Raw genomic sequence first — 25,312 nt, 5'->3', positions numbered from 1 at the left:
TTGACGAGATTCTGACGCATCATTGTCGGAGAGGCCCTGTTGCGACAGCTCCGTATATTATGATGGGTTTTTGGCGCATTACGAGGGCAGTGGTCGTCGTGTGGGCTAGTGGGTCGTGATGGTGACAGTGTAAGCCTCAGATTAGTGCAGGGGTTGTTGCATCATTCTTTGACCCTAACCCTGGAAGGAGTTATGTAAACGAGCGGCCTGCCGGTCCGAGTCTTCACAAATTCCGCAAGTCGGGTCCGTAGACAACTCCCGCCTTGACGTTTAATCTTCCACGGTCAGGAACCTCCCAGCTGCAGCGTGGCTCCCTCGTCTCCAAATTCCTGTCCACAGGCTGCCCGAGTTCTCATTAAGTCCGTTCAGATGTTTATGCTATGCCGGCAACTCCACAACGCATCATGTGTGCTGAAGACCATATGAACTATCGTTTACCCCGGATTCTTTCGACTGTGATCCCTTTTGGCACCGATAACCTTTATTACGCTTACGGTCCGATATTCCTATCGAGTAAAAAAAACCCGACCGTTCTGATGTAAGTAGATGTAACCCCTTGCAGAACTGAGAAGCTTCGATTCTCGAACTGATATAGAACCTTCCTCTTGCTGGGCTTTCCATTTGATTCCTCAAGGCCAAGGCAGTCAGGTGAATCTTGAATCATCGTTTTATCTGTGCTGATACTGCTCTTGTTGCATCGAAGATATCGATAGCATACGAAACGGGCTACTTGTCAACAGGGCGCCTCTCGGCTGACATGCTACCATTCTCCGGGTTTGGAGCACCTCTTATCAGGATCGCCATTTTGGCTCACTAGACACCGAAATTTATAATGAAAACAACAGACGTCGACCGTGGACTAAACACCGGACGGCGCTCGGTGGACTTTGCATTTGTCTTGCGGAACCTAACGCATTGCCTTTTTTCTGCCGCTTACCATAATATGACCTACGCAGGATTTCTTAACACAGGTGAAATTTCATTGGTCCAACTCATCCTATCTTGACCTCGTCACGATTCTGCTGCGCTCCTGGCACAAAGCGAGGGTTAGACGAGACGAGCTCCGTAAGAAACAGGCCGACGAAATCGATGTATTTGATATTGTTCTCATGATGGCGAACTCACAAAGTGGCCGACGGCACCACATCTGAGTCAGTCTGCTCAAAAGCACGCGGGAAAGGGGTCCTTCCTTGGCTTCACGACGTTAAGTAGTTAGGCAATGCAATGACGCATCATTCAGAAGCTTGGTCACTTCTTCAGTTGCAATCTCCGGCAGGCGCCAATTCTCTCGATTTGCAGAATGCTCGCAGCGCCTGCACCCGGCCGCATCTAACCAAAGTCAAGCTCAGCCTCTCAAGTTAACATTGATGAGTTTCGACAACCAGTTCATACGTACTAATATTCGTTCAGGTATACCCCACGTGCCTGGGCCAATTATCCATTGTTCTACGTCCTCCATCAGGATGCGCACAAAGTAGCAATCTCCAAGCGAGATTAACAGCGTCCCAAATATCCTCCCAGCGCATACTCAGACTCCACAGTGCCCAGCAAAAATCCACAATCCCCACTCCCACCTCATCCAACCCCCTCTCCGTCTTTGTCAGCATCATCGACAAAACGATGGGATCCCAGTCGATTGTGGCGATCCTCGGCTGCTTCAAGTCCTTCTCCTCTATTAACCTTGTGATCTCGAGAAGGGAGCACACGATAGGTGAAAGCTCGCGAGTGTAGATGTAGCGAATCAGAGCAATGGAGTGTTCAGGCTTGAACATGCTAATATGAAGTATCCTTCGCGCATTGAAGTGAATGTCAGGACATACGGCGCGAAAGATGAAACCGTGAAGTCGAATGTTAGACGTGTGTGGGGCCGAGGGCGAAGTGAAATCAATTTGTAAGGTGATATTTGGTGTCGGCACTTTGTACTTATCTAGCACGAGCGAGTACTGAGTGGAGGGATGCTGCTCAGGAGGATAGAGGCTAGTAACAGATAAGCATCAGAACGGAATTCCTGTCAACTGTAGAGCGTACATACACCAGGGATATGGCAGAGAGTTCGGATAGGGGGATATTGTATAAGGCCATCTGCGCTCAACTTTCTCGTTGATACGTTCCATTGCGCTGTTGTTCTCCCTTATGTTATAGAACCGCTCAAATATATGCGTGTTGTCCGAGAGAGATTCTGACAGGCTTCTGCGGTATGTCATGATAACGGATACTGGTGAGAGGAAAGGAAGATACAGCACGTGCGACTGAAACAAGGAGAAGGGGTCGCGCCTCACGACATTTCCGACTCTCCAGGTCATTGAATCGAACGCTTTCTTTCACGGTGATTGGCCTCTCGATGACCTGCTTGACGGCAGCTTTATCGGCAACCAGATATCTCACCGTCACGACAATGGAAAGAGAGAACCCCCCTTCCGATGTGAGGCTATCCAATTTTCTCCGCGCCGTGTCGTGCATGGAAAACCCAGTCAAGTTTATATCAAAGGTGATACGCTCAATCGTGGACTTGGGCAAGAGGTACCCGAAATTTCAGATTCACCGCAGCACTGATGACTCTGCGGAACTGGGGATATGCGATGTGATAAGAACACAGAAATTTTCATTGAGCGGTTTTTGGGACATATATGCAAACAACGTGTGAGGGGTGTGGATATGCTTCCAAGCGAAAGGATTGGGAATTAAAGAGCAGAGACAAATTTAGCGTACTAAGTGACTAAAATATCAAGATTCGCCCTTGAACTGGCCTGTCATCTATGAGGAAAGCAATCCCTCCATAGGGATAACATGCCCTAGAAAATACCTTTATTCAGGACTGAAAGGAGAGATGAAAGAGGAGAGATTTCAAGTAGGAGAGGAACGGGCACTGGGAGCAATAATTAATGATGAGACACCTCCGGACTTTCTTGCCTCCTGCTCGAGCGAAGGGCTGGTTGCTCGTATCCACACAGAATGATAAGCACGTCCACCAGAAATAATCAAATACGCAGTCCATCCTGAGAAGGAAAGAAAGAACGGACGCCTCGGAAACCGCGGGCCGGGCCGGCACCCCAAGTCAGGAACACAAAAAAGGCAATACCATTCCCTTTCATGGATTTTTCCCACGTCTCCCTTCCCCTTCAACCATGTTCCTTGAATTACTCATGGCGCTATATCATCTTTACGCTCCGACTGATTGCCTACTCCCTCCGCAGGCCTCTCCTCCATTCTTCGGTACGTAGATCCGCTCGATACTTACATATCCACTACGATCTAATCAATCATTTTTTATAGCATTTACATTTATCTCAAACTCAAACTCCCAAGTGACCCCTCTCCACTAGGGCCTTTTGACTAATGATGCGATTGATTGGTTATAGGACGGCACATGTACATTGCCTGCGGGTAATAAATCGTAAGCGGCGTCATTATCATCATCATTCTACACCGCTAGAGAGACGGCCATAAACGGAAAGCATTCCCATGAGTGCTTTTTCCCCTCCCACCAATACTTTGCCTCTCCGCGTGCTGCCACTGTGTATTCAACGAGGACGCGCGTTTTTTCTGATATTGTTATCGGAGGAAATCATGGCATGCATGCATGGACTTGGTGCGGTTTACTCTGTTTGGCCATGGATAGATCCCTTCTTACTGAGCCGCCTTCTTGTCAGAACCACTCCCATAATAACGTAGTCGCGCACGCCATTGACACGTTATCGATCCTGGGATCAGCACTTGTGGAGCACGAAGGAACACCACCAGGACGACTATAACCTCTCCGACTCAGGTGCCTAACATTCCTCGTACCTGTTCTACGATGATAGTATATAGGACGGACCGACCATCCAGAGCCCTCGTGATTCTCTTATCGCGACTATCCCCCCTGACTTGCATTAATTCTTCCAACCCTGTTTATCATTTCTACCACCCGTGATGATGGACCGCCTGCTGACTTGGACACCACCACCCCCTCGAGGTCCTAGGAACCACACTTTACTTTTTTTTTCCTACGGACAAGACTTCGTGCCCTGGCGTCTGAGTCCTTCGTGTTCTGGTTCTGGCACCTAGTCCATTGCGTTAAGTACTGCAAGGTGCAGGGTCAATTCAATTCTGATTGGAAAAGCGCTCTCGGCAAAGGTCGCGGAGATTTGATCCAGACTTGAAGCGTGGATCTCTAGACAATTTTATATATTAGCTCCCAAGTTGGAACCGAAACTCGTCTTGCCGACAAAGCACCGGTGCACAGCTCTCGTCGCTCCAGATGATGAAGGGGCGCGAATCTCTTTCAAATTTTCGGCGGCGGCGGCGTTTTTTTTTGGTCTCGACAATCAATTCGCGGCGCAGCATTTAGGTGCTGTAACACGTGTTACTCAGTGATGAGATCCAACCGAGGGCGCGCCATCTCTTTTCAAGTTTCTCACCAGCCCTTGGGATACGGCGCCCGAGCTCAGATTCTCGCCCGGATCAAATTGAGGGGGAACACAGCTAGGTCTCGGAGTGGAGTAGGTACGCTCTAAGGAAGGGTTCAGTGTATGTAAAGCTCAGGTGCCAAGGACTGCGTCTCCCTTCAAGAACGGGATCTGACAAGGCAATTTATTGTCCCGATACAGTGGCGATTCACGGACGCTATTGCTATCTATCCCCTTGGCGATCGATCATGATCTTGTCGACGGTGTTGATCGGGAACTGCCAGGGATTTTTTTGTGCCAAGGCCGGCGGCAAAATTGAGCTGGGGGATAATAGCTTGCACCATTCGGTGACCAAGGTAATGATTTGTCGAGGATTAGGACCATGGAGTAGTAACCCAAGAAGGTTCATCGTCGAAAAGCAGCCGCTTGAGGTTAGGCTGGGCATGACATCACGTCGACTCGGAGATTACACCCGATGTTCATGTCCATTAACAGACAGGAAGTTACGCCACACTTCTTTTCAGCCGCCCCTCGAAATGCATTTCTGTAATAACGTATCTCTCTCTTTCTTGCGAGTCTTCGATAGAAAAGTCAAAACGTCAGTAAGAAACATTCCTCCGAGATCTATACCGTTCTACGTGAGAAATGAAAAAAATTAATTGTGCAGGTTGACGGCATGGGATTACGAAGGGTTGAGGAAGGGATGGCCGAGCGTCGTGCTTCGGGTCGCGCTTAGAGCGCGTCGCCGGTCACGTGAACTTTAGGGCAAGACGAGAGGACCCTCTTTCCTGTTGACCATCATCTTCTATTTCGTGTTATGAACCGCAAGTCGGGCCATACGCTCTGCATCCTTTTACAACTGGATCCCCATGAATAAATTCTGTACCATTGATTATTCGTCATTCTATCGATAGGAAAGCGAGCTCAGAAGCCTCTTTAGCGCCACAGCCCTTGGGTCTCGACTTGCGCCACGCAAAGGGTAAGCGATTCTGGTAGGACGCCATTTCTATTCTCTGCTCTGCAAGCAGTGAGGCCATGATAAATGTGGGTGCTTATGGTATTCGAGGCGGAATTTAAGCCTTGTGCGAACTGTTGAGATTGCCACGACGTCATTTTACGTAAACTCGGAATGATAATAACAAATTCTACTGGATTCTTCTTGTCGACCTCTATCAATGCGGCGTGTGCCTACACTGGTCTGGAAGTCCGTCCCAGGGCTGCGGGCACATGGCTTCTTCAAAGGGGACCTTGTGCGGCGTACGGGACAACCACTACCACTACCACCACCACCACTCCGTTTTTCACAACGTCTTTTGATCATTAACATTCGTTAAAGGGCTCTGTTCCTACCCCCCCTTCATCCAGAGGTATTCCCCGACTTTTTCACCCATTCAAAATTCAATTCTCACTTTCCTTTTTTTCCCACAGCTCAAAATGCCTGAACTCCCACAGGAAATCATTGATGAAATCATCGATGAGCTGCGCTCGTCCAAATCTGCAACTATAGCAGATCTCAAATCCTGTTCCCTCGTCTCGCGAGCTTTCGTCCCCCGTACGCGTGGGTACATGTTTCGCAGTGTCGAACTTAGGACGTGTCGGGATTGCGACAGATTTCTTGACATGTGTCGTTCGTCGTCGATCAATGCTGTTCCTGTTCCCCCCGTTATCGTGGCTCTCCTCCTCACGCCCTCGCAGCGCGATCCTTGTCGGATGGAAACAAACCCAGCACTCGTCGAAATCATCACGACTTACCTACGAAACTTGCGCCATCTCACTATTCAAGGCTGGTCGTTCCCGATTACCCCGTTGGATTGCATGTACGCCTTTACGAATTACCCATTCACCTCCTTGGCCCTTCAATGTGTCACATTTCACGCTTTCGGCGATGTGATCGCGTTCATCAGGTCCTTCCCCACTCTTCGGCATCTCACGTTACTAAACGTAGAAGTACGCAAGTCTTTCTTCGTCGAGCTGGAACGGTATTCTCCTCCCATTTCGTACCCCCTACAGCTAGCGGGCCTTTCCGTGTCTCAGCGCTTTCCATCCATATACGAAAGTCTGGTTCTAAGGTCAAATATCATGACTTTATCACGCGTCCGTCGACTCGCACTATGTCTCCACAGCGGCGGAGACCGCGACTCTGCCCAGCAAATCATCAGCCAAGGGGCAGAAACCCTTGAACACCTACACCTCATGTTCGGAAGCTTCAGTAAGTAATCCCGTCACCTCTTAATTACATTTCCCGGGTATCTGAAACCAGAGTACTGGATGTACAGTTGACGACATACCCGATCTCTCACAGTACCTAAACCTGCCGCGATTACGACAACTTGACATTACCCCGTTTATCCTCGAATACGGTACGACAAACTTTGGACAGATGGGAACGTGGATCGAGCACCTCCGCCAGGCAGGGAGCGTACTGGAGAACGTAAACTTGCGCGTGAGGCTCGGACACGAGACTGATGTGTATGACTCGGTCTGGTCGAAATTGGCTGCGATATTATCGCTAACGCAGATTCGTGCGCTGTCGATATACGCGTTCCTCCATGAGGGATTGCTCGCATCGATGAATGTCGATAATGCTAGAGCGAAGATCGAGAGCCATTTTACGCACCTGCATCATCGGAGAGTGCGCGTTACGGTTGCGATGAAGGGGTCCAAGGATATGAAAAACCATATGTTACAGGTATTTTCCTCTGCTACGTACTGAATAGGTATCTATACAATTCTCGTAATTTTTTAGTCTTTTTTAGAGTCCAGGCGATTCGTACGATTTACTACAATTTTCTTTTGCTTATCAGGGTTCATCGTCGTATAATACTTAGTTCCGAGATAATATAGTAATGCTCATGCAAGTGCCTTTCCATTTTTCGTACCGTCGTGAGGATAATCGATGCTAAGTCCGACTGAATGAGCGGAAATCTCCTCGACAGTCCCTACCTGCCAAGGACTTCACAGCTTCGCAATCCGCAGTCTCTATGAAAGGAATTAACAATGGAATATACTAGCATCACCATCACACATCTACCTCGTCCCAAAGGAAACTATAAAGATCACCGTCGTTACGCGACGCTGGACGAAATCAATGGTGATCATCTTCAGCATCTCCATCAAAGCTAAATCCCTATCCAGACACTAATACAAGGGGTCTAGGCATCTATGGTCGGAAGATAAATTCAGTACAAGTGTCCATCGTTGCGCCTATTTTGAGGGAGGCGATACGGAAAGTCCCAGAAACCGGACGGGTAAGACCGTGAAAAAGGCATCGAGGCTGGTACGGAAAACGACAAAGCTCGAGTCCAGCACTGTAATTCAACCAACTGTAAAATCCTCGGGAGTGTTTATCGACCAACACTCGAATTGGGGACGGAAAGCATACAGCTGAGCGACTCGTTCGATTAGCCTAATATAGCGCACGTTTGTAAAGGCGGATATCAGAATGGAAGGGAGGGGAGTGGCACAGATGGTAGTAACTTGAATAGTTCTTCGTATATCGCCAACTTGCGAACAAGGCTCGCAGTAAAGATGCGAATGTAACATAGACACTGCCTGCCTCGCACAGATGATATTGCTCTAGCTTCGGAATCAAGGTGTCTTCACACTAGGGCAGGTTAAGCCGACGACTCGAAGAAATTAATGAATGAGAAAGAAGCGTACACGCAGACTCGGAGAATAAATATCGTCTCCGTCGCCGTAGATAATTTTAACGATGAGCTCTTGAAGAACAATCCTGACGGCCATGAAAGTCGACGTGAGAAACGGCTCCGCTCGGGAGCTGTAGTCAAAATACGCTTTGCATGAGAGATAGCTTTGATTTTGACCTATATGTAATGACGAACAGCAATGAATGTCTTGGTAATTATAACTGTAAAACTGGGACCAAACGCCAAGTGCAATGTTATACGTATAGGTTAGGCAGGTATGAGAAGAAATGCAAAGTCCGTGTACCGTGAAGTCCTTGATTATACTAAAGAAGGAACAGTGGCAAAGCAAACACAATCATAAACGAGTCGTAATAAAGATCCAAGAAAGTCCGACAACAGAAAACAGGAAAAGCAAGGTGCATCAGAATCAGAAATTCAATAACCGATCAACCATCGCGTTGATGGACGACTTCCTCGCTGTTAGGTCCACACCAAAGTGATCCTCCAGCTGTCTCCGTAAATCCTTCTTGGTCACTAGGTTCAGGTCTGCAGTGCGCAGAATATCTTGGAGCACGCCTTCCAGCTCGGCGTCGCTTGGACCAGGCGAGGCATCAGGGCTGCGACTCGTAGGGATGGGAATATCAAGGTAATTTGTGGCTGGTCGCGATGGTGCTGGTTGGTACAGTGTGTCGCTGGCCAGGCCTGATTGAGGCTGAGGCATGTACATCTGCGGGGTATTACGCCCTGACTGGTATCCGGGCGGAGGGTACATGCCGACAGATGGCGCTGGCGAATATGTGCGGGGTCCTGGCTCATAGTACGTCTCGCGACCATACAAAGAAGCCGTGTGAGACTCGGCATATCCTCCTTCGTTTTTGAACTTCGAAGGCGGAACCCAGGAACCAATGCTGTGATTGGATTCTTTGTCCCATAGTTCGTTTTCCTTGAGCAAGATGTGAGTCATTAATTGTATTAGAGAATCACAGGACTCACGTAGTCGTTCCATGATTTGAGGGGGATAGAACGTGGATCGAACTTGCCCTCGTCCTAAAGAAAAGAACGTCAACCGGATATTAAAGTCTAAAATAAACGATACATACGTGCACGATCATCTTCTTGCCAGACTCACCCATAACGACACGAGTGGCACCCCACGAGAAGTCGTCCATTTTCCAGAACGAGTACAACGGCAGCATGAATGAGAATATGGGGATAGCAAGGAGGTAGAATATCATCCAGCCGATCATGTCCCACTTCCGTCGTAGTATGAACACCAACGCTTGAAGGCCATAGACAGCGGCAATCATGACCAGCGACAGCGTCGGTATTGTCTTGCCTTCGGCGGCGACGAGAACAATCAAATAGACAATCTGTTCAAGGCAATGAGCCTGGAGCACAAAAAAAGAAAGCATCATGAACTCACGTAAGCCACCGTAACAGGTTGAATCAGTGTCGAGACCAAATCAATCAAGACGATAAACCGCATGGAGAAACAACAGAAACCGCAAAGCTGGTCCAAGAAGATGAGTTCGCCCAAATTGTGAACCGTGGAGTTGATCCAACGCCGACGTTGAGATAACAGCACCTTCCAATCGTCCGGCGCCACCGTGTAGGCATGTGCATCCCGCACGAATTGCGTCTTGTATAGCGGGAAGTGCTTGAGAAGCAATGTCGTCAGATAACGATCCTCTCCCAAATGCAACAGGTTCTTCATGTGGAGTGTGTCTACGCGATTTTCTGAATAATCCTCGAGCATCTGGTTAGAGATCAACAGAGGCTTGTGCGTATCCGGTGTGCGCAGGCGGTACAGGGTGAAACAACCGGGCAAACAAGTGACGGAACCGAATAGGCTTTCAAACGCTTTGGCCATATGATGAGAAAGGAAGTATTCGTAGACCTAGGAGCATAATTAGAAATGGGGTGAACAAAAGTGGAATGGCTATTACGGACCTGCATCATGGTGATGATGGATTGCTTAGCATTCGCCAACTCTGTTTCGCCACAAACACCTAGCACCTTCTTGTCGTGAATCATGCTAAAAGAAAATAAATATCATCAGAACGGTCATCTCGGACTGAAATAAAATAACATACGCAGAAATGAGCCTGTTGGCCGAGTAAGGATCGACTGTTGTATCGGCATCCACCATGAAAAGATACTCGTAGAACGTCGGATTAACACCGATAACGTTCTTGATTTGATGATACATCTCCAGCTCCATAGGGTTCATGGGCGCGTTGAAGTGTACCTAACAAGCCGTAATAAGAACTAAAGGATTAAACATATAACATCGCCCTCACCTTATTCAAGAAGTGCATAAGAAGCAACTGAGAGTCACGCTTTCCACGATTACCCGGCCTCGATCGTTCCGTAGGTTTGCCAATTTTTACCAGAACAAGATAAGGCACGACATGTCCCGAACACTCATACAGACCAGAGTACACCTTGCCCATATTATGCTGCTTCGCACCTTCTCCCAACGACTGGAAGCTCAGGGGCTCAGGGTCAAGGTTAGGGTCCGCACCGAGAATATCGAGCACAATCCGGGGCGTTGGACGATCGTTACCGGAACCGACAATCATACCATCGCAGATGACAACCAACAGCTTCCGCTTGTCGTCATACTTCATCTGCGCTAACGAATCGATAGTCTTGCGGAGCGAAGCGTCACCTTCAGTATAACAAGGCACCTGACAGATAACGAATTTATCGTGGTCCTCCGGTGCCCGAGCTGAACCAAAGTTGATAGAGGCCAAGAACTTGAACCCAATGACGGAAATCATGACGACGGAGATGGCGAGGAGTAGGTAGGTCGCGAACTGGCATTGTGCTGAGTTTCGGTTGTCAACCTTGCCTATGAGGAACAGGTTTCGCAGGCAGGTCTTTTGGCGGGACAAGACGTCACTGTCGATGTTCAGACTGTCGATTTTCTTGGTCACATCACCGCCAGCATTGAACTTGAACACGTCCAAAATACTACTGTGCATGAAATTGGTGTCGGTATCGGCCGGTGCCTGAAGACCTGCAGGCGCTCTGACAGCAGGAGGATAATTGATGTAATCCGATAAATCGTATATCATGCCGTTGTAGATGGCGACTGAGCTTCCGGTTTTAGCCATGTTGCTGATTTCCTTGGGCGTGTAGCCCACGAAACCGACACGAGCAGTATAGCGCATCTGGACCATGTTTTCAAAGTACCAATCAGGCCGAGAGTCATTGGAGAAGACCCGGAAATCATGGTACACCGAATTTACATCGGTATTGTTCGCCGAGTCCAAAGTAACGTATGGACTGACGTATCCGTTTATACCGCTGCACAAGGCGCTGACCTAAAAACGACGTTGTTAGGGAATTTTTCGTTAAGAGAAACCACAACAGCCACATACCTGAACCGGGAAGATCGCATCAGACGAAGTTCCACCATAGTTGAGAATCTGCTTGCTCGGAACGACGCTGACGACCCGCAAATGCGTAGCCTCGACGATGGAAAGATCGAACACCTCTCCTCGAATAGAAGTATACACCAGATCAGCGTTCTTGTTATATGACGCCAGCTCCGATGTGTTGTAGACATGCTCTGTCGGACAAATCAAGTTTCCGAGGAAAACGATGACGAAAACCGTGCAACCACAAATGAACCAGATCAACATGTTCAGCGCAAGCTTCTCTCGCCATGCCTGCCGGATATCCATACGCTTCATTCGACCGACCCATCTCAACAAAGGGTTGGGCATCCAGAACGTGAGCATCCAGCAAAGGGCAACCCAACGTCGACGAGCAGAAGACTCCTTCAAGATCTCAGTGGTCTCCCCCTCCTGGATCTCACCAGGGAGTGCATCCTTGTCCATGAGGGCGTTTTTGTCAGCGTTCTGGAACATGTTCCGGGACGGGGCGTACGATTCTGAGCCAAGATTTGACACAGAGTCGGCTGGCTGGCTTGTGAACCTGCTGCGAGCGTCGAAGTCATCGCTACGAACTGAACGGTTCTCGTCGAATTCGTCATCATAGGCGTCGGCACGCTGGAAGGGGGAGGCATTGGCAACGAGCGGGAGTTGTTGGCTAGATGCATTGAATGCATCACCGTATCCTGCTTGATAGGGGCCTTCAGGATCGGGAGACTGAGGATAAGGACCATAGGGATCGACAAGGGATCTGGGATTAAGCCCAGCTTCAGCCTCAGCATCCCGAAGACGATTGCGCTTCTGCTCATCAACGTCTCGGGTACGAAGCTGATCCTCGAACTTGTGGAACGCTGACTGTGACAGAAATACCTAGAGAATGTGAACACTAGTCAGCGACCATTGCTTCGACAATGATAAGAAGAAATGTACCTTGTGCTGTCCGAGAACAACATCAGCTTCTCCTAAACCAAAGGCCATGGCAGCGCTCTCCACCCGATCATTAGGATCACCTTCCTCAACGCTTGCAGTCTCCAAGCCCTCCCTATACCTCTCGCAGAACTCTTCCGGCGACATACCAACCTCGAAGACATTGACATTCCTCCGCGCAACCTCAGTCAGACCGATACTCCGGACTTGTCCCTTGACGCTCCGCCCCTCAAGCTGGTTGGGCAGTTGCGAGTCGTTGGGATTGATGCAGAAGACATACCACGGCTGCGTGTCATCGAGGGTATCGAACAGGGTATCGAGCGCCGATTTGAACTCTCCGGCGATACAAGGGTTCCCGCTGGATGGTACTAGAGCCTCCTCCTCATCCCGCACGGTCTCCTCTACATCAGCCAACGACTCCCTGACAGTCGGCATCCTTCGGACAGCGCTCTTGCGACGCGTCGATGGCGCTCGCATGGGCTTGACAACCTGCTGCGCCGAGACGATGGTATCCTCGTTCCTAGGATGCGCTTGTGTCGCAATAGCCTTGGTCGAAAACAAGCCCTTCACGAAGGGATTGATAGACCCCGACCTCTCCATTGCATCGGCAGCTCCACGGAGCAACGACACGAAATCGGGGTTCACCGCATCCAAATTCCGCTCAAGGAAGCCTTCTGACGAGTACGTGACTGGACCATTGTAGTGGTTCACAGTAAAGGTTGGGAACCCGGACCGGTCTGCTCCGCCAGTTTTGAACGACGAATGGTTACCCCAGCGTTTCTGGAAAGACTCTACCATGGTGTGGTTAGTCTTCTTCGGCGTGCGTCGGGCTTGGTCATCCATGATATGGATAAGACCGCCCGGTCGGTTCTGTAGGACACGCACACACTCAGAATTGTCGAAATAAGGGACCTGGGGAATAAAGCGGGAGATTCCCTCGGTAGCATACTCGTCGACGTGGCTCTCGAACAAACGCTTCTGCATCCAGTGGTGCAAGCGCTCGTTGGCAAAGTTGATGCAGAACTGATCAAGAGAGTTAGGACGACTGGTCATGTTCTGAGGACCGGGAAGGTCGAAGAGACCGATGAAGGTGGAGAAATCCTCTTTGCAGAGGCGCTGGTTGATGTGCTCGTTCAACCAGGCGAAGAGCAGGGAGTAGAGGGTTTTAGCGAGATCATCCCGGTTGTCAGATGCACCATCGGGGTCAAGGAAGACGGTACAAAGCTCCTTCTTCAACAGCTTTGTCTTATACGACAATGCAGACTCCAGGTCGGAAGCTTGCACACCCAAGAAATCGGCCACAATTGCAAGGATGTCCATGTTGCGGACGACTGCTGCATCCTCGTTGCGATGCCGGTCGATAGTGAATTCGAGGTTACCGAGGTGAAGAATGGCGGCAATGAGCTGACAAGTCTGGGCGACATGGCGCTTTGAGAATCCGATTGTCTTGAGCGCCACCTTGAGCTGGTCAAACCTGACGGCATCGTTATCCCTAGCGCCGGCGTTGGGTCTGGCTGCTGTTGTCCTTTGGCCTAGGTAGCGATAGGTAGTCTTGTCTAGGATATGGAGATGCTGCCGTTCCTCTTCAGAGGCGCCGGCGACGAGATAGTAAAAAATGTGAAAGTTGCGCTCGCCCGACGGTGCACCGGCAACCCGATTCCTCTCCAGGTAGTAGTCGAGAGTCTTGACACCGCAAATACGGCCCCGGTCACTGAACTGCAGCTCTGTGTATTTTCCAAAACGAGAGGCGTTCGGATTGAAGAGTGTGCGAGCATTGCCAAAAGTCTCAAGCACGAACTCTGACGCTGGGACCTGACTACCGAGCTTGGCGCCCTTCTTCCCTGGGTTGCTCACGCTGAGCTCTAGAATGCTCTTGATAGCCAATCGTCGATTTTCTGATTTTCCGCTCGCTGTCTCGCCACTATGCCCCCGTGAGAATGGGAAAAGAGAGACATGCAGCCACGCACCTGAACAGCATGCACTGATCCTGCGTTGTCCGTCGCATGTGGTAGTACGCGTTGTTCGCCATCTGAAAGATATGAGGAGGCATCGGCTCTTGGTTTTGAGAGGTATCGCGGTACTCTGCTGCATATTTCTGCATGACAGAGTCGGAGTTGGATGGGATATATTTGTGGGGGTTGAGGGCGACGAGGGCAGAGGTACCGACAGCCGTGTAGACATTGTCGTTCATGAACCGTTCTCTAAGGCATGCAACGATAATATCGTCAGAGATAGGCGACAGCTTGGAGAGGTCTGTCACCGCCTCCAGGCGTTGGTGAAGGGTGGACTGGCGATTCATCGTCGACATGATGGCAAAGCGACGGCCACGACGTCACAGATGGTCGTTAGAGGTGCTGCAGCCCGGCAGCAGGACACAGGGAAGCGACAGCAGAGGGTCCCGTCGTCGTTGCTGACGGTGAGAGGATGAAAAACGCCGTCGCCGTGATGGATGACGACCGGATTGAGATCCTCACGTGGCAGGGTACTGCCCGTTTACTCCGTTTATGGAAAGTATCGGATAAAATGTATGTCAAATTGACACCAAAGCATGACTAAAGTGGTTCAACGTCAACCACGAGCTGTCTTCAGTCTTGGATGATGGCCACCGGAATGGGTACGTATTCCGTAAAAGTTCTCTTTCTTCGTGTCTGCTAATTTTTATCCACGTTCAGGAATTGATTTGCTTAGGCGACGACTGGAATTTGGCTACCTCGCGACCTCCATGAGGTGAACAGTTATTTTGTACACGATCGATTGAACCAAACATACGGCACCCGTGAACTCTCACGAATCGGCAACAGAACAGACATTTTGAATAATATAGCGCGGTTCGCGGGGTACGAGAAATCTGTAGATTGTTATCATGCAAATCCTTCAAATTGATTTTTGCTCTTATTTCAGGGATCCTGGAGAACGACCGGCACCGATCGCTCCAGGCATCTTCTACACAGGCCACGGTCGAAAGTACCCGGTCATGTACTGTGATGTTCAGGCGAAAGATACGAAGGGTTACTATTGATTCCAACAATAAAATCTGAAAAACTTTCGCTCTATTTCCCGAGCCTTCAGCCTTTTTTCGTGCTCAGTCTTATTGTCAATCGCTGGGATACAAAACGAATGACCTACATAATACCAAAAGCCAGAGAGACGTTTGTTCCACTGGTAGGATTGATATAATACCCATTTCTTCGCATCTAACGATGAAGGTTTACAGTTCCGCTTATCAGCTCTTCGTCCTTCGGAGACCCATAGCCAACATATGTGCATGTCCAGCTGTGCGTCTTCGACAAGCGTGACCTAGTAGCGATGTCTGGAGGCTCCTCAGTCAACACCAGTTACGAGCGATCAGAAAATCCCCAAATAAAAATGTCTACCGTATGTACAAAGTTTCAATGAACATAAAACTGACAATGACAACGCATAGCTATAGTACCAGACTTATAGCGCCCCTACTCAGAACCGCCCAGGAGGCTACAACAAACCAGATGTTGTCAAACCCAATAACGACGAGATCAAATAACGTCGCTTACACTTATATTCTCCCATTCCTGTATCCTCGAACCCACGTTTACCAACGGCGTCACCGTCGGTCGACGATTAAGCCACGAACTCGGAAGCTCCCTACCTCGAGTTTTACTCTCAGATTCCCTCGGTCTCCACCTTCCCCGGCATCGCTCAGGCTTATCCCTCACTTCCGCCGCCTTCTCCCTTTCCTGCACATCCCTCTCCCGTTGCTCCACCACCCTCAACCTCTCATGATAACCCCTCTCCTTCACCGCATACTCTTGCGCCGAACGTTCCAGCGCCCTCTCCTTCGCCTGTAACCTCTTCTCCCACCGAATAAGCTCCTCCGCCCTCAAAAGCAACGCCAACTCCCTATCCCCCTCCTCCTGCACCTCCTTCCTCATAGCCCGTACCTCCTTTCTCTTCTCCTCCTCGACAGCTCGCAGCCTCGCAGGAGACGGACACACCACACGCTCCCCATAATCCTCCTCGTCGCTCGCCTGCCTCCTCGCACGCTCCAGCTCCATCTCCTCCGTTGACTTTTGCAGCTTATACAGCTTTCCCATAACCTCCACATACTCCTTGATAACATGAGTGCCAATCCCTCCAAACGTCGTAGACCACGGGACGGTGAATTTGATCTCCCCCGATGGGGTAAAGTGGTACGATGGGCGGAGCGCCTCGGCTATACGATTCCGTAGCTGGGTCTTCCAGGCATCGGACGGTTCGCGTCGCATTACAGACGGCATGGCGCTGGGAGAACGATGGCGAGAGTGAAAGGCACATTCTGGATGCCGCATAGTCATATAGCCATAGCCTTGCGAATGCCTCGTGCTAGGAAGGTGGACATCATGATTATCGGACAATCTACGTCGCGATGTCCTCGCGTCAAAGGTCCACTCACTTGCGTCAATCACATTCCATCAAACCTTCATTTGAAGCAATTTGTTAACCAAACCAGAGCTCGGTGTAGGTGCTGATTCCACGTTTCTAGCACCACGGCTGCTGGAGAGCTGGGAAATGAAAACGGGGTGTTTTCGCTCGCTATATAGCGGTTGAAGACATTCTTCCGATACCCGGTCCCACTACAGTTGTGACATCGGTGGGAAGAAGGGCCGGCCACCATGATGCAGCCTTCAAAGGTACTTCCGCCATTCCAGGATCATGTCAATCCTCCACAAGATTGCGAGTCTATGACAATCAGTGCATCTCACGACGTGCTATTTGCCTCCCCCCAAGAGCTTCATGCCCAGATATGGCGTAATAGTGCTGTAATGGAATTTGCGATTTCCTAAGTGAACAAGTCGTTGCAGACCACCCATCGCTCTGATCAACACCGCGCCGGTGACGACATGCCTCTGTATTAGAAGATAAGGCGAGCTCTCTTAAATCGATCCAAAACATACTCCATACCGACTTCTGGCTAATGTCCTCCATAAACCCAGCTTCACGTGCCCGTTCCACAGACAGATACCTGTCAGAATGGGGCTTCATCCACAAATTGACAGTTGAAATGCTACTACGGACTGCCAAAATAATCGTGGATGTTTGTATTCAGCAAAAAAAGTCGCGAGGCGCAACTGTTTCTCCTTGTTTCAGTTGCACGTGCTGTATCTTCCTTTCCTTTCACCATTATCATGACATACCGCAGAAGCCTGCAAAAATCCCTCTCGGACAACACGCAGATATTTGAATGTTTCTTTGACAGAAAGCTGAACAGCATCGAAATGGAACGCAGAAACAAGAGGATTGAAATCAGATTGGCCCGGCACCATATCCCCCTATCCGAACTCTCTGCGGTATCCTTGGCGTATGTACGCTCTGCGGTTGACATGAATCCCGTGCTGACGCTTATCTGTTAGCCTCTATCCTCCTGAGCAGCAGCCCTCCACTGAGTGCGTGCTCGTGCTGCATAAGTACAAGTTGCCGGCACCGAATATCACTTTACGAATTGATTTCACTTCGCCCTCGGCCCCACACGCATCTAACATTCGACTTCACGGTTTCATCTTTGGCACCGTATGTCCCATCCAGTTCGGGGGGCGAGGGATATTTCAGATTAGCATGTTCAAGCCTGAACATTCTGTTGCTCTGATTCGTTACATCTACACTCGCGAGGTTTCACCAATTGTGGTCTCCCTTCTCGGGGTCACGAGGTTAATAGAGGAGAAGGACTTGAAGCAGCCGAGGATCCCCACAGCCGACTGGAATCCCATCGTTTTGTTGATGATGCAGACGAAGACGGAGAGGGAGTTGGACGAGGTGGGAGTGGGGATTGAGGAGTTTTGCTGGGCAGTGGGGAGTCTGAGTATGCGCTGGGAAGATATTTGGGACGCTCTTAATCTCGCTTGGAGATTGCTACTTTGTGCGCATCCTGATGGACGACGTAGAACAATGAAGAATTGGCCCAGGCGTTGAACAAATGTCAGGACGAAGGTATCGGTATAAACCGATTGTCGAATCTTATCAAGCTTGAAAGGGTTGAGCTTGTTTTTGGTTAGATGCGGGAGTGCAGGCGCTGTGAGTATTCTGCAAGGTCTCACTGGTCGAGAGAATCGGCGCCTGCCGGCGATTGAAACTGAAGAGGGAGTGACCAAGTCTCTCAATGATGGTCTTTCTATCAGAAGTTCTCTTAAATCGGTCAAGAACCACATACCACACCCTCTTCAGGCCAGCCTGTTCCGCGAACCCAGCCTCGCCCACCACAGATGGTCGGTCAGGTGTACTTACCACTGGTCCAGGTCAGGGATCCTCCTGATCCTCGGTAACGCCGAACTTATCTTTCATATCTGTGTGCTGCGAGAGCGAACTCGCATCTATAAGCCGTTCTTCGCCCAGCATGCTAGAGTAATCTCGCATTCGAACCGGAACAACCGGACGCGGGAGAGCAAATACATTACATTTGATTCCGTACAAGAGGAAACGTTACAGGGAAGAAAGCTAGCAAGAAACAATGGAATAAAACCGATATTCCACGAATGCGTACGATAGCTAGGAGAGAAGATGCTTGTTGTGTTGTGTTATAGAAATCTGATAAGAAGTATCTAGAAGAGCAAACGATGAGATAGAGGGTGTTACATAAATGCTGTTTCTTCGTAGGTCCGTCTAGTTTGGAGGGGGAGTCGGAGGACCTGAATTTGCAGGAATATTAGAAGGTGAAAACAGCACTGACAGTAAAGCACGAACCGAAAAGACCTGAACGGCTAGGCGGTGGTGGAGAATTAGGGAGTGGCGCAGTTGGCGCTGCCATGACGGGGGCCGGTGAGAGGAGAGGATTCGCTATAACAAGTTGTCAATAAACGCACAAAGCAAGCAACACGTCAGGACATACGCTTCCACTGTGCCCATGCCGGTACGTTTGGCCGTGGAAGCGCAAGAGGCGGAACAGCAGACGGCGCTGGGATAGCCGGTGGCATGCGCTTTGCGATCGCTTTCTCCTTCCTTTCTGCACGTTTATGCACCGTACGCCATGCTGGACGTGCTGGACCCGGAGGCCCCTCATCTATTGGAGGGGGTGGTGGAGGGGGGGGAGGCAATAAGGCTTGCGGCTCGGGGGGCTAGGAATTATCAAGGTCCATATTGCATCGAAAGAGATATCAGGGTGAAAACGTACTGGTCGCCAATCTGGCGTGTACTCCCCTCCAGCGCCATGTTTCGACTTGGCGCTCATGAGTTCTGCTATTTCGCTAACGGATCCTGATCAGATGTGCCACTAAGCGTAACGAAATGAACAGATACACTTACAACTGCAGCGCCCGTCGTTCGTCCCTCAGCTGCCCAACTTCTGCGAGCAGAATCCGAACTTCACTAGCAAGCGCCTTGCTAAAGTCATTGATATACCTAGGAAGTAAACGTTAGATGACGATCATATTACGAAAGGTCCGATTTGACTTGGGTGGATTTCCGTTGAAATTCTTGCTCGACATAGGGCAAAAAAGCACCAACAAGGGGGGTATCAATGATACACTCACGAGATGGCGATTATGTACAGTCTCGGCCCCGGTCCTCGAAGTAAATGGTCAGAATGACTAGTCGCGTGTAGGAAAGTAATATGGCTATTGTTACAGGTTCCTAAATGCAAGCAGAAGGTCAGTAAAGTAATGCTAAACAGACAACCATCTAACGTACCGCCAGCAACGCTAACGATCGCCTCTTCACCTCCAGCTTACTTCTGTTTCCGTTGAAGTCGAGAAGAAAATGTCAAACTTCACGTGGACGCCATCTGGAAGGATTACAAAAAAGGGCTGGACCTTTTGTGGCTGTGTAAGAGATCGGGGCCCGGACCGACCTCCGCATTCGAATTACCCCTCTTCTCCGAGTCACCCGACGCCAATTTTCCCCTTACAACGTACCCTCTTTCGAATGTCTGATTTTGACCCAGAGAATTATGAGGAACCCTGGCCAGAATTTCAAGGAAAACAAATGGCACACCACGCGCTCAGTCTTCTAGCCCTAGTAGAAAAGTCCGACGCATGGAAGATGTCTGAGAACCCGGTAGCGAAATTCAGCGCAATCGTTCCTAATTTGTTGAGTTGCACCATTCGAGAATCTCTGGATCGCTTTGGATGCCGGGTCATGGCACAGGTATTTTGGATGAGCTTGAGCGAGTGTCATCCTGACGCCTCGAAACTGGGTACGCTAATGCTATTCTTGAATTCTCCACTCTTTAAAATTATTCACCGTCATTTGTCAGTTATGCAACTGTATCACAATGATTATCACCCAGAAGAACTCATAGATTCTCTCTTTGAAGACGGCACATTCAACATCTCTCCCATCAAACAGATGGCGGGTCAAGTCTTCACACATCTCTACGTACCGTGTAAGTATAACCTTTAGCATAAGCATTACTCTTATTAATGTCTTTTATCCAGTTATGAACCCAGGCGGCATCCAATCCCATCCTATAGCCCCAGAACCGATACCTGAACCAGCGGAAAGCGTAGTTAATGGTATTTTAGTGGAGTACGCTGCATCTGATCCTTGGGGACAGCGTCGACAAGAACTGCTGGAGCAACTCGTAAGCTGCCAAGCTATTTAAGCTAGCTGTCATTGATTCATGATGATGATAGACTTATCTTCGTGATGGTAGGCGGTGCCCCCTGACAGGTTACGCATTCAGAGGGTTTGGAAAATGCACCGGGGTCCCAGCTACGCTGTGCTACATTATCCCCAAGTTCATCGGCTCGAACAATAAGGTATGGTCCCACATTTACCCTCAGATCTTCCAATGACTGTCATATTCTAATCAGACAGAGCCTCTCGAAATGATACGTCTCTTTGCAGGAAAACAAGTTGCGGAGCTCGTGCGAGCAGAGCTCAACTCTATAGGAAACGTGATCACCTTATATACCGGTATCGCTGTGATTGTCGACGAGCTTCAGTTCGGAATCGAAGCAGTAGAAAAGGACGATGAAGTATGCAAGTGTACAGTCCCCAAAAAACTTCCTCGTCGGTGCTAACGCCTCCAACAGGTCCAATACTACTTTCGCCTCCCACCCGAAGCCGAACTTGATCCAATACACCCATACTCCGTCAAGCCTGGCGGGCGTATCCCTTTTGGCGCCGGGCCGTACGGAAACAGATTTGGCAGAGGACCCAATGCCAAGTTGTGCAATCTTCACTGGGCTATATTGAGGGTAATGCATATGAGTGGCGCTCTTGCGGTCTTTGGGAAAGAACGTGATGAGCAATTGGAGAATCCTTCTGTTGTGTCGTCTGTACATTACATTGACGCTCATCTAGACAAATTTGCGGTGGAAAGGGAAGTGGCTTCCGGTGCGTAAATTGCACGGAAGAATCCATTTACTTCGTAAGAACAAATGTATTAGCTATTAGTTCCTTGCATAACATGAATCTACGTGTATATATACTCTCTATGAAATCCCATATTCATTGCAAGAACATCCGGGTAGTTCAGGACGCGTGAGAGGGTAGAATCCGAGACGGATGATCTCCCAGGGAGGTACCTTATACCAAAGAATAAGCCTGGAGTAATCCTGTATTATCTTGATACTAGTCAACATCGTCCCGATACTCCTCCTTTACCCATCTCTCTATCGGAGAAAAAGGGGTTGCGTCTCCCAACTTCGAAGAAAAGTAACGTTTCATCGGATCGCAATGGCAGATATAGGATTTGAACCCAAATGTCGTTCGACCGGCGGGGGCGTCTTTCCGCCTGAACTACCTGCCCCAACATTAACGAAGCATGGAGGAATCCTATACTATTGGTATTATTACTAGTAAATATATGGTACACCATCCGGATACTCCTCCTTAATCCGTCTCTCCACCTCTTCCCTCTCCACTCTCTCCAACTCCACCTCAAAGCCCGGACCACTCCCCACCGCCGGCCACACCCTACAAAGAACCCAATACATTCCCGCCCCAACCCCAAAGCTCACAATCCACCCAAAGTCAAACATCTCCATAGCCACCTCGCCTATCGCCACATTCCCAAAACTCTGGACGAACCCGGGAAAGGGTATACCTATACCCGCAATGAAGGCGACGATAGCTCGCCAGTTGATCCCCCAGGTGTAGTAATACGCACCGTCCCGAGCGCCAGTGTAAAGGCTCGCGAGCTGGAGGTTTCCCTTGCGTACTAAAAAGTAGTCAATTATCCTAACCCATGGTCAGGGCTGGAGTCGAGGAGCGTGCGAAACAGATGGATTCACGCACATTATACCAACGACGGGCCCCATGAATATCGAGTACCCGTTGAGGAACGTGAGGAACCCTGGGGCATTCGAGAGGATACGCCAGGGGAATACGACGAACCCTATCAGGGCGCAAAGAAGCTGGACCAGGACGTGATCAGAAACCCGAAGATGAAAAAAAAGGTAAAGTTGGACATACCTGTCCCCGGACGATGGTGAGATATCTCGGTAATAAAGCTGTAATGTCAGCTCCGAAGGGGATGGTATTCTGGGAAGATCAGCATTGTGCTCGGACAGAGGGAATTCAGTACATACAGTAGCGATGGAGGTCCCGAGGGTCGCTAAGATAAACGCGGCGGATGCAAAGAAGCATCCTGCTCTGGTGGAGGAGGATATGTCATGGTCAAGTATCGCGTTTAAGAGATCATATGGCTATAAGGCATCAGCCAAGGACTGGTCGTGCAGACCTTTACTCACATTCCAATATGCCGTACCCCACTGGCGGTTCATCGCCGCCGTCACCATGATCCCACACGTCGCCCACAAAGTCTGTCCAATCGGGAGAGAGAAAAGTTGCCCTTCGGTTTGTGCACTACGACGGCGTGCATATCGAGTTATATCTGGTACTGTGACCAGGGGCGCGGAGCTGAAGTCGGTTAGGATCCCAGTGAGATATAAGTATTACGGAGAACGAACTTGGTTCCCATCACTGCATTGAATTGGCTGAGATGAGAGTCAGCAGGTGTGTACTGATGGATATGAAGGCACGTACGCAAGAACTGCCCACGCCAGAGTCGATCCACTCGACTGAGTAGCACCGAAGCTCATGCCTGTGAACCCGTGGTTCTTCTTCAAGGCCCAGATCAATAAACCCAATCCCGTCGGTGGTAATAAGAAACTCTGAACATCTTATCTCAGTCCAGACTCGTAATACATATTAGCGCTTACCTTGACAATAAAAAGCCACCTCGTCTTGTAAGGAGGTATAACTAAAAACCCCAAACTTAATATCCAGAAAATAGAAAAACCCGCCAAGTCCCTCGAGGTAATGCCTATGCTCTCCGGAATATGGTTTGTCATGGTGTACCACGCCGGCCAGATACACCGCAGGCATATGGAAACAAAGTATCCCCCAAAGGTACATTGCACCCCAAACCACACGATCCCCAATATACTTCGAATGAGAATGGCGAAAAAGCTTCCCACGACGCCAAACGATGTCCGTACGAGTACCTAAGAACAGGAGGAAATCAGGAAGGCGGGAAAGCGGAAGAGGAGAACGACGTACGGGATACCCTATGTGCCATCCACTTGACGCGTATCCGTTTAGGACGAGTATAATTGACGATAACATGTTTGCCGAGAATACTACGAGAATGGCGTGCCACCATGTCATGCCTATCTTATTCATCAGAAATCAACCCTGTTAGTGGGAATACACGCTCATACCGAGGGTAATCATCGAAGATGCGACAGCCCAAGTACTCGTATTCATCGAGTCTGAGAACCAGAAAGCAAAGAAGGAACCTGTTCCCCAGGTCTGATGCTCCTCGGGGGAGGGGAGGAGGTCTCTTACGCTTGATAAGCCCGGGTGAGCGAAAACAAGAGAGGAGGACCATGCCAACCTTCATTCTCCCATATGTGCCCATTCCCTGGGATATTCCTCTCCGTGTCGGTCTTTATGTAGCGGTTGAAGGATGCCCAGGTTCGAAATGCATGGCGGAAGGAAGGGCGTGCTGTGATGGTGTGAATCCGAACTTCCTCGACGTTTTTCTCGGCGATGTCCATGATAATGGGGGTATAATGAGAGATACTTAGAAAGGAGGATACAGGCACGTTAAGTGTACTGCGTGTATAGGCACTTGAGTTAGGGACCCGGCATGATAATGATAAGGGATTGGATATCACGCGGTGTAATGGTATATCCGGCCCGTCTCTTGTTCAGCTGCCCTGGTTATAAGCATCATTTTGGGGTGAGGCTACTGTGAGTACGATTTAGTATAGGAAAGAAAGGATATACAGAATGCTAAGGACCTTCGTAGATGGGTCGCTTCTCCCCTCGGAACACCGAACACTCAGGATCTGTCGGCGCGTCGATCACTTCCGCCGCAGCATCTAGATTCCAGGAAGAAATAGAGAAGAGCTTGAGAAAAGATGTCGCGATCTGGCGCGATTACGGTGTCCCTCTCATCCCTGTACAGGAATTCCAGGCTGTAATCTTGTGAAGTCTTGTCAGGGCCAGTACAGCGCTTTTGTTTGATTGTGGGAAAGACTGGAGAACGTCCGAATGTAATGAGATCTAGCACGACCAAATATATATATTTGGATTCGAAGAGAAGGTGCGTGTGTAGACTGCGAACGGTAAGCTTCGTTGTAGCCATCTTTACAAGCATGGATTTTTGGAAAGTGTAAACCACAAAACTGAAAGGCGTTATGTGACGGCCAGCGTACAAGTCCACTATCGACGTGTTTTACGGGCGTCGGGGGAAAAAGAGAGCGCGTACTAATCAGTGTGGCGACCGGAGTTTTTTTTTTTTTTCTGTGCGCGAGTGTAGGGGAAAAAATTCAAGTCCGGCTTTAATGAGAACTTGAAAAGCCTACGAAGGTAATTTTAGAGACAAGAAGACCAAACTTCAGAAGTTGTGGTGTACACTGGAAAGTTTGAGCGTGGAGTGGTCGTGTATGTTACGGACTGAGTTGCGGAATTTATTTGTTTGTTTGAAAGACTCGGACCGGCGGGCCGCTCATTTACATAACTCTTTCTAGGGTTAGGGTCAAAGAAAGGG

General features: G+C 49.5%; 9 protein-coding genes across 9 annotated transcripts; 4 read left to right on the top strand and 5 right to left on the bottom strand.

The window, feature by feature from the left end:
- Positions 1–760: 760 nt before the first annotated feature.
- EV420DRAFT_1478241 (uncharacterized protein) lies at positions 761–2,460 on the bottom strand (the record flags this gene model as incomplete). The annotated part of the gene is made up of 8 exons (XM_060469472.1): positions 761–813; positions 938–948; positions 1,126–1,194; positions 1,253–1,329; positions 1,397–1,425; positions 1,472–1,977; positions 2,029–2,215; positions 2,280–2,460. The coding sequence occupies 8 exons, from the start codon at positions 2,458–2,460 to the stop codon at positions 761–763; spliced, it is 1,113 nt and encodes a 370-aa protein (XP_060332498.1).
- A 1,440-nt stretch (positions 2,461–3,900) lies between these two features.
- On the top strand, positions 3,901–5,186 carry EV420DRAFT_211698 (uncharacterized protein). The gene is made up of 2 exons (XM_060481231.1): positions 3,901–4,485; positions 4,533–5,186. Exons 1-2 carry the CDS (start codon positions 4,356–4,358, stop codon positions 5,045–5,047), a joined length of 645 nt encoding a protein of 214 aa, XP_060332497.1. The 5' UTR covers positions 3,901–4,355; the 3' UTR covers positions 5,048–5,186.
- A 445-nt stretch (positions 5,187–5,631) lies between these two features.
- EV420DRAFT_211678 (uncharacterized protein) lies at positions 5,632–6,783 on the top strand. Its single transcript, XM_060481230.1, has 3 exons — positions 5,632–5,755; positions 5,817–6,597; positions 6,649–6,783. The coding sequence occupies exons 2-3, from the start codon at positions 5,823–5,825 to the stop codon at positions 6,666–6,668; spliced, it is 795 nt and encodes a 264-aa protein (XP_060332496.1). The 5' UTR covers positions 5,632–5,755; positions 5,817–5,822; the 3' UTR covers positions 6,669–6,783.
- A 1,514-nt stretch (positions 6,784–8,297) lies between these two features.
- Positions 8,298–14,813, bottom strand: EV420DRAFT_211639 (glycosyltransferase family 2 protein). The gene is made up of 10 exons (XM_060481229.1): positions 14,331–14,813; positions 12,367–14,284; positions 11,422–12,306; positions 10,336–11,364; positions 10,129–10,283; positions 9,986–10,070; positions 9,459–9,932; positions 9,136–9,405; positions 9,029–9,082; positions 8,298–8,978 (listed from the first exon to the last, which is right to left on the bottom strand). The coding sequence occupies exons 1-10, from the start codon at positions 14,669–14,671 to the stop codon at positions 8,463–8,465; spliced, it is 5,727 nt and encodes a 1,908-aa protein (XP_060332495.1). The 5' UTR covers positions 14,672–14,813; the 3' UTR covers positions 8,298–8,462.
- Positions 14,814–15,723: 910 nt separating this feature from the next.
- Positions 15,724–16,832, bottom strand: EV420DRAFT_211393 (uncharacterized protein). The gene is made up of 2 exons (XM_060481225.1): positions 15,894–16,832; positions 15,724–15,834 (listed from the first exon to the last, which is right to left on the bottom strand). Exons 1-2 carry the CDS (start codon positions 16,671–16,673, stop codon positions 15,817–15,819), a joined length of 798 nt encoding a protein of 265 aa, XP_060332494.1. The 5' UTR covers positions 16,674–16,832; the 3' UTR covers positions 15,724–15,816.
- Positions 16,833–17,287: 455 nt separating this feature from the next.
- EV420DRAFT_211540 (uncharacterized protein) lies at positions 17,288–18,722 on the top strand. Its single transcript, XM_060481227.1, has 2 exons — positions 17,288–17,677; positions 17,730–18,722. The coding sequence occupies exons 1-2, from the start codon at positions 17,412–17,414 to the stop codon at positions 18,283–18,285; spliced, it is 822 nt and encodes a 273-aa protein (XP_060332493.1). The 5' UTR covers positions 17,288–17,411; the 3' UTR covers positions 18,286–18,722.
- A 250-nt stretch (positions 18,723–18,972) lies between these two features.
- EV420DRAFT_1641000 (uncharacterized protein) lies at positions 18,973–19,793 on the bottom strand (the record flags this gene model as incomplete). The annotated part of the gene is made up of 6 exons (XM_060477177.1): positions 18,973–18,998; positions 19,054–19,146; positions 19,199–19,424; positions 19,481–19,553; positions 19,612–19,707; positions 19,759–19,793. 6 exons carry the CDS (start codon positions 19,791–19,793, stop codon positions 18,973–18,975), a joined length of 549 nt encoding a protein of 182 aa, XP_060332492.1.
- A 378-nt stretch (positions 19,794–20,171) lies between these two features.
- On the top strand, positions 20,172–21,769 carry EV420DRAFT_1532275 (uncharacterized protein). The gene is made up of 6 exons (XM_060472716.1): positions 20,172–20,500; positions 20,561–20,689; positions 20,742–20,887; positions 20,940–21,065; positions 21,120–21,284; positions 21,342–21,769. Exons 1-6 carry the CDS (start codon positions 20,230–20,232, stop codon positions 21,651–21,653), a joined length of 1,149 nt encoding a protein of 382 aa, XP_060332491.1. The 5' UTR covers positions 20,172–20,229; the 3' UTR covers positions 21,654–21,769.
- A 337-nt stretch (positions 21,770–22,106) lies between these two features.
- On the bottom strand, positions 22,107–24,314 carry EV420DRAFT_1640998 (allantoin permease; the record flags this gene model as incomplete). Its single annotated transcript, XM_060477176.1, has 11 exons — positions 22,107–22,491; positions 22,549–22,667; positions 22,726–22,794; positions 22,842–22,958; positions 23,004–23,172; positions 23,223–23,249; positions 23,299–23,426; positions 23,475–23,759; positions 23,815–23,924; positions 23,976–24,095; positions 24,152–24,314. 11 exons carry the CDS (start codon positions 24,312–24,314, stop codon positions 22,107–22,109), a joined length of 1,692 nt encoding a protein of 563 aa, XP_060332490.1.
- Positions 24,315–25,312: the final 998 nt, after the last annotated feature.

Source organism: Desarmillaria tabescens (genome assembly GCF_030435595.1).
Source record: "Desarmillaria tabescens strain CCBAS 213 chromosome Unknown EV420scaffold_12, whole genome shotgun sequence".
In the NCBI taxonomy this organism is placed as follows: domain Eukaryota; kingdom Fungi; phylum Basidiomycota; class Agaricomycetes; order Agaricales; family Physalacriaceae; genus Desarmillaria; species Desarmillaria tabescens.
The sequence above is the reverse complement of the archived record's forward strand: the minus strand, read 5'-3'. Positions and strand labels throughout refer to the sequence as shown.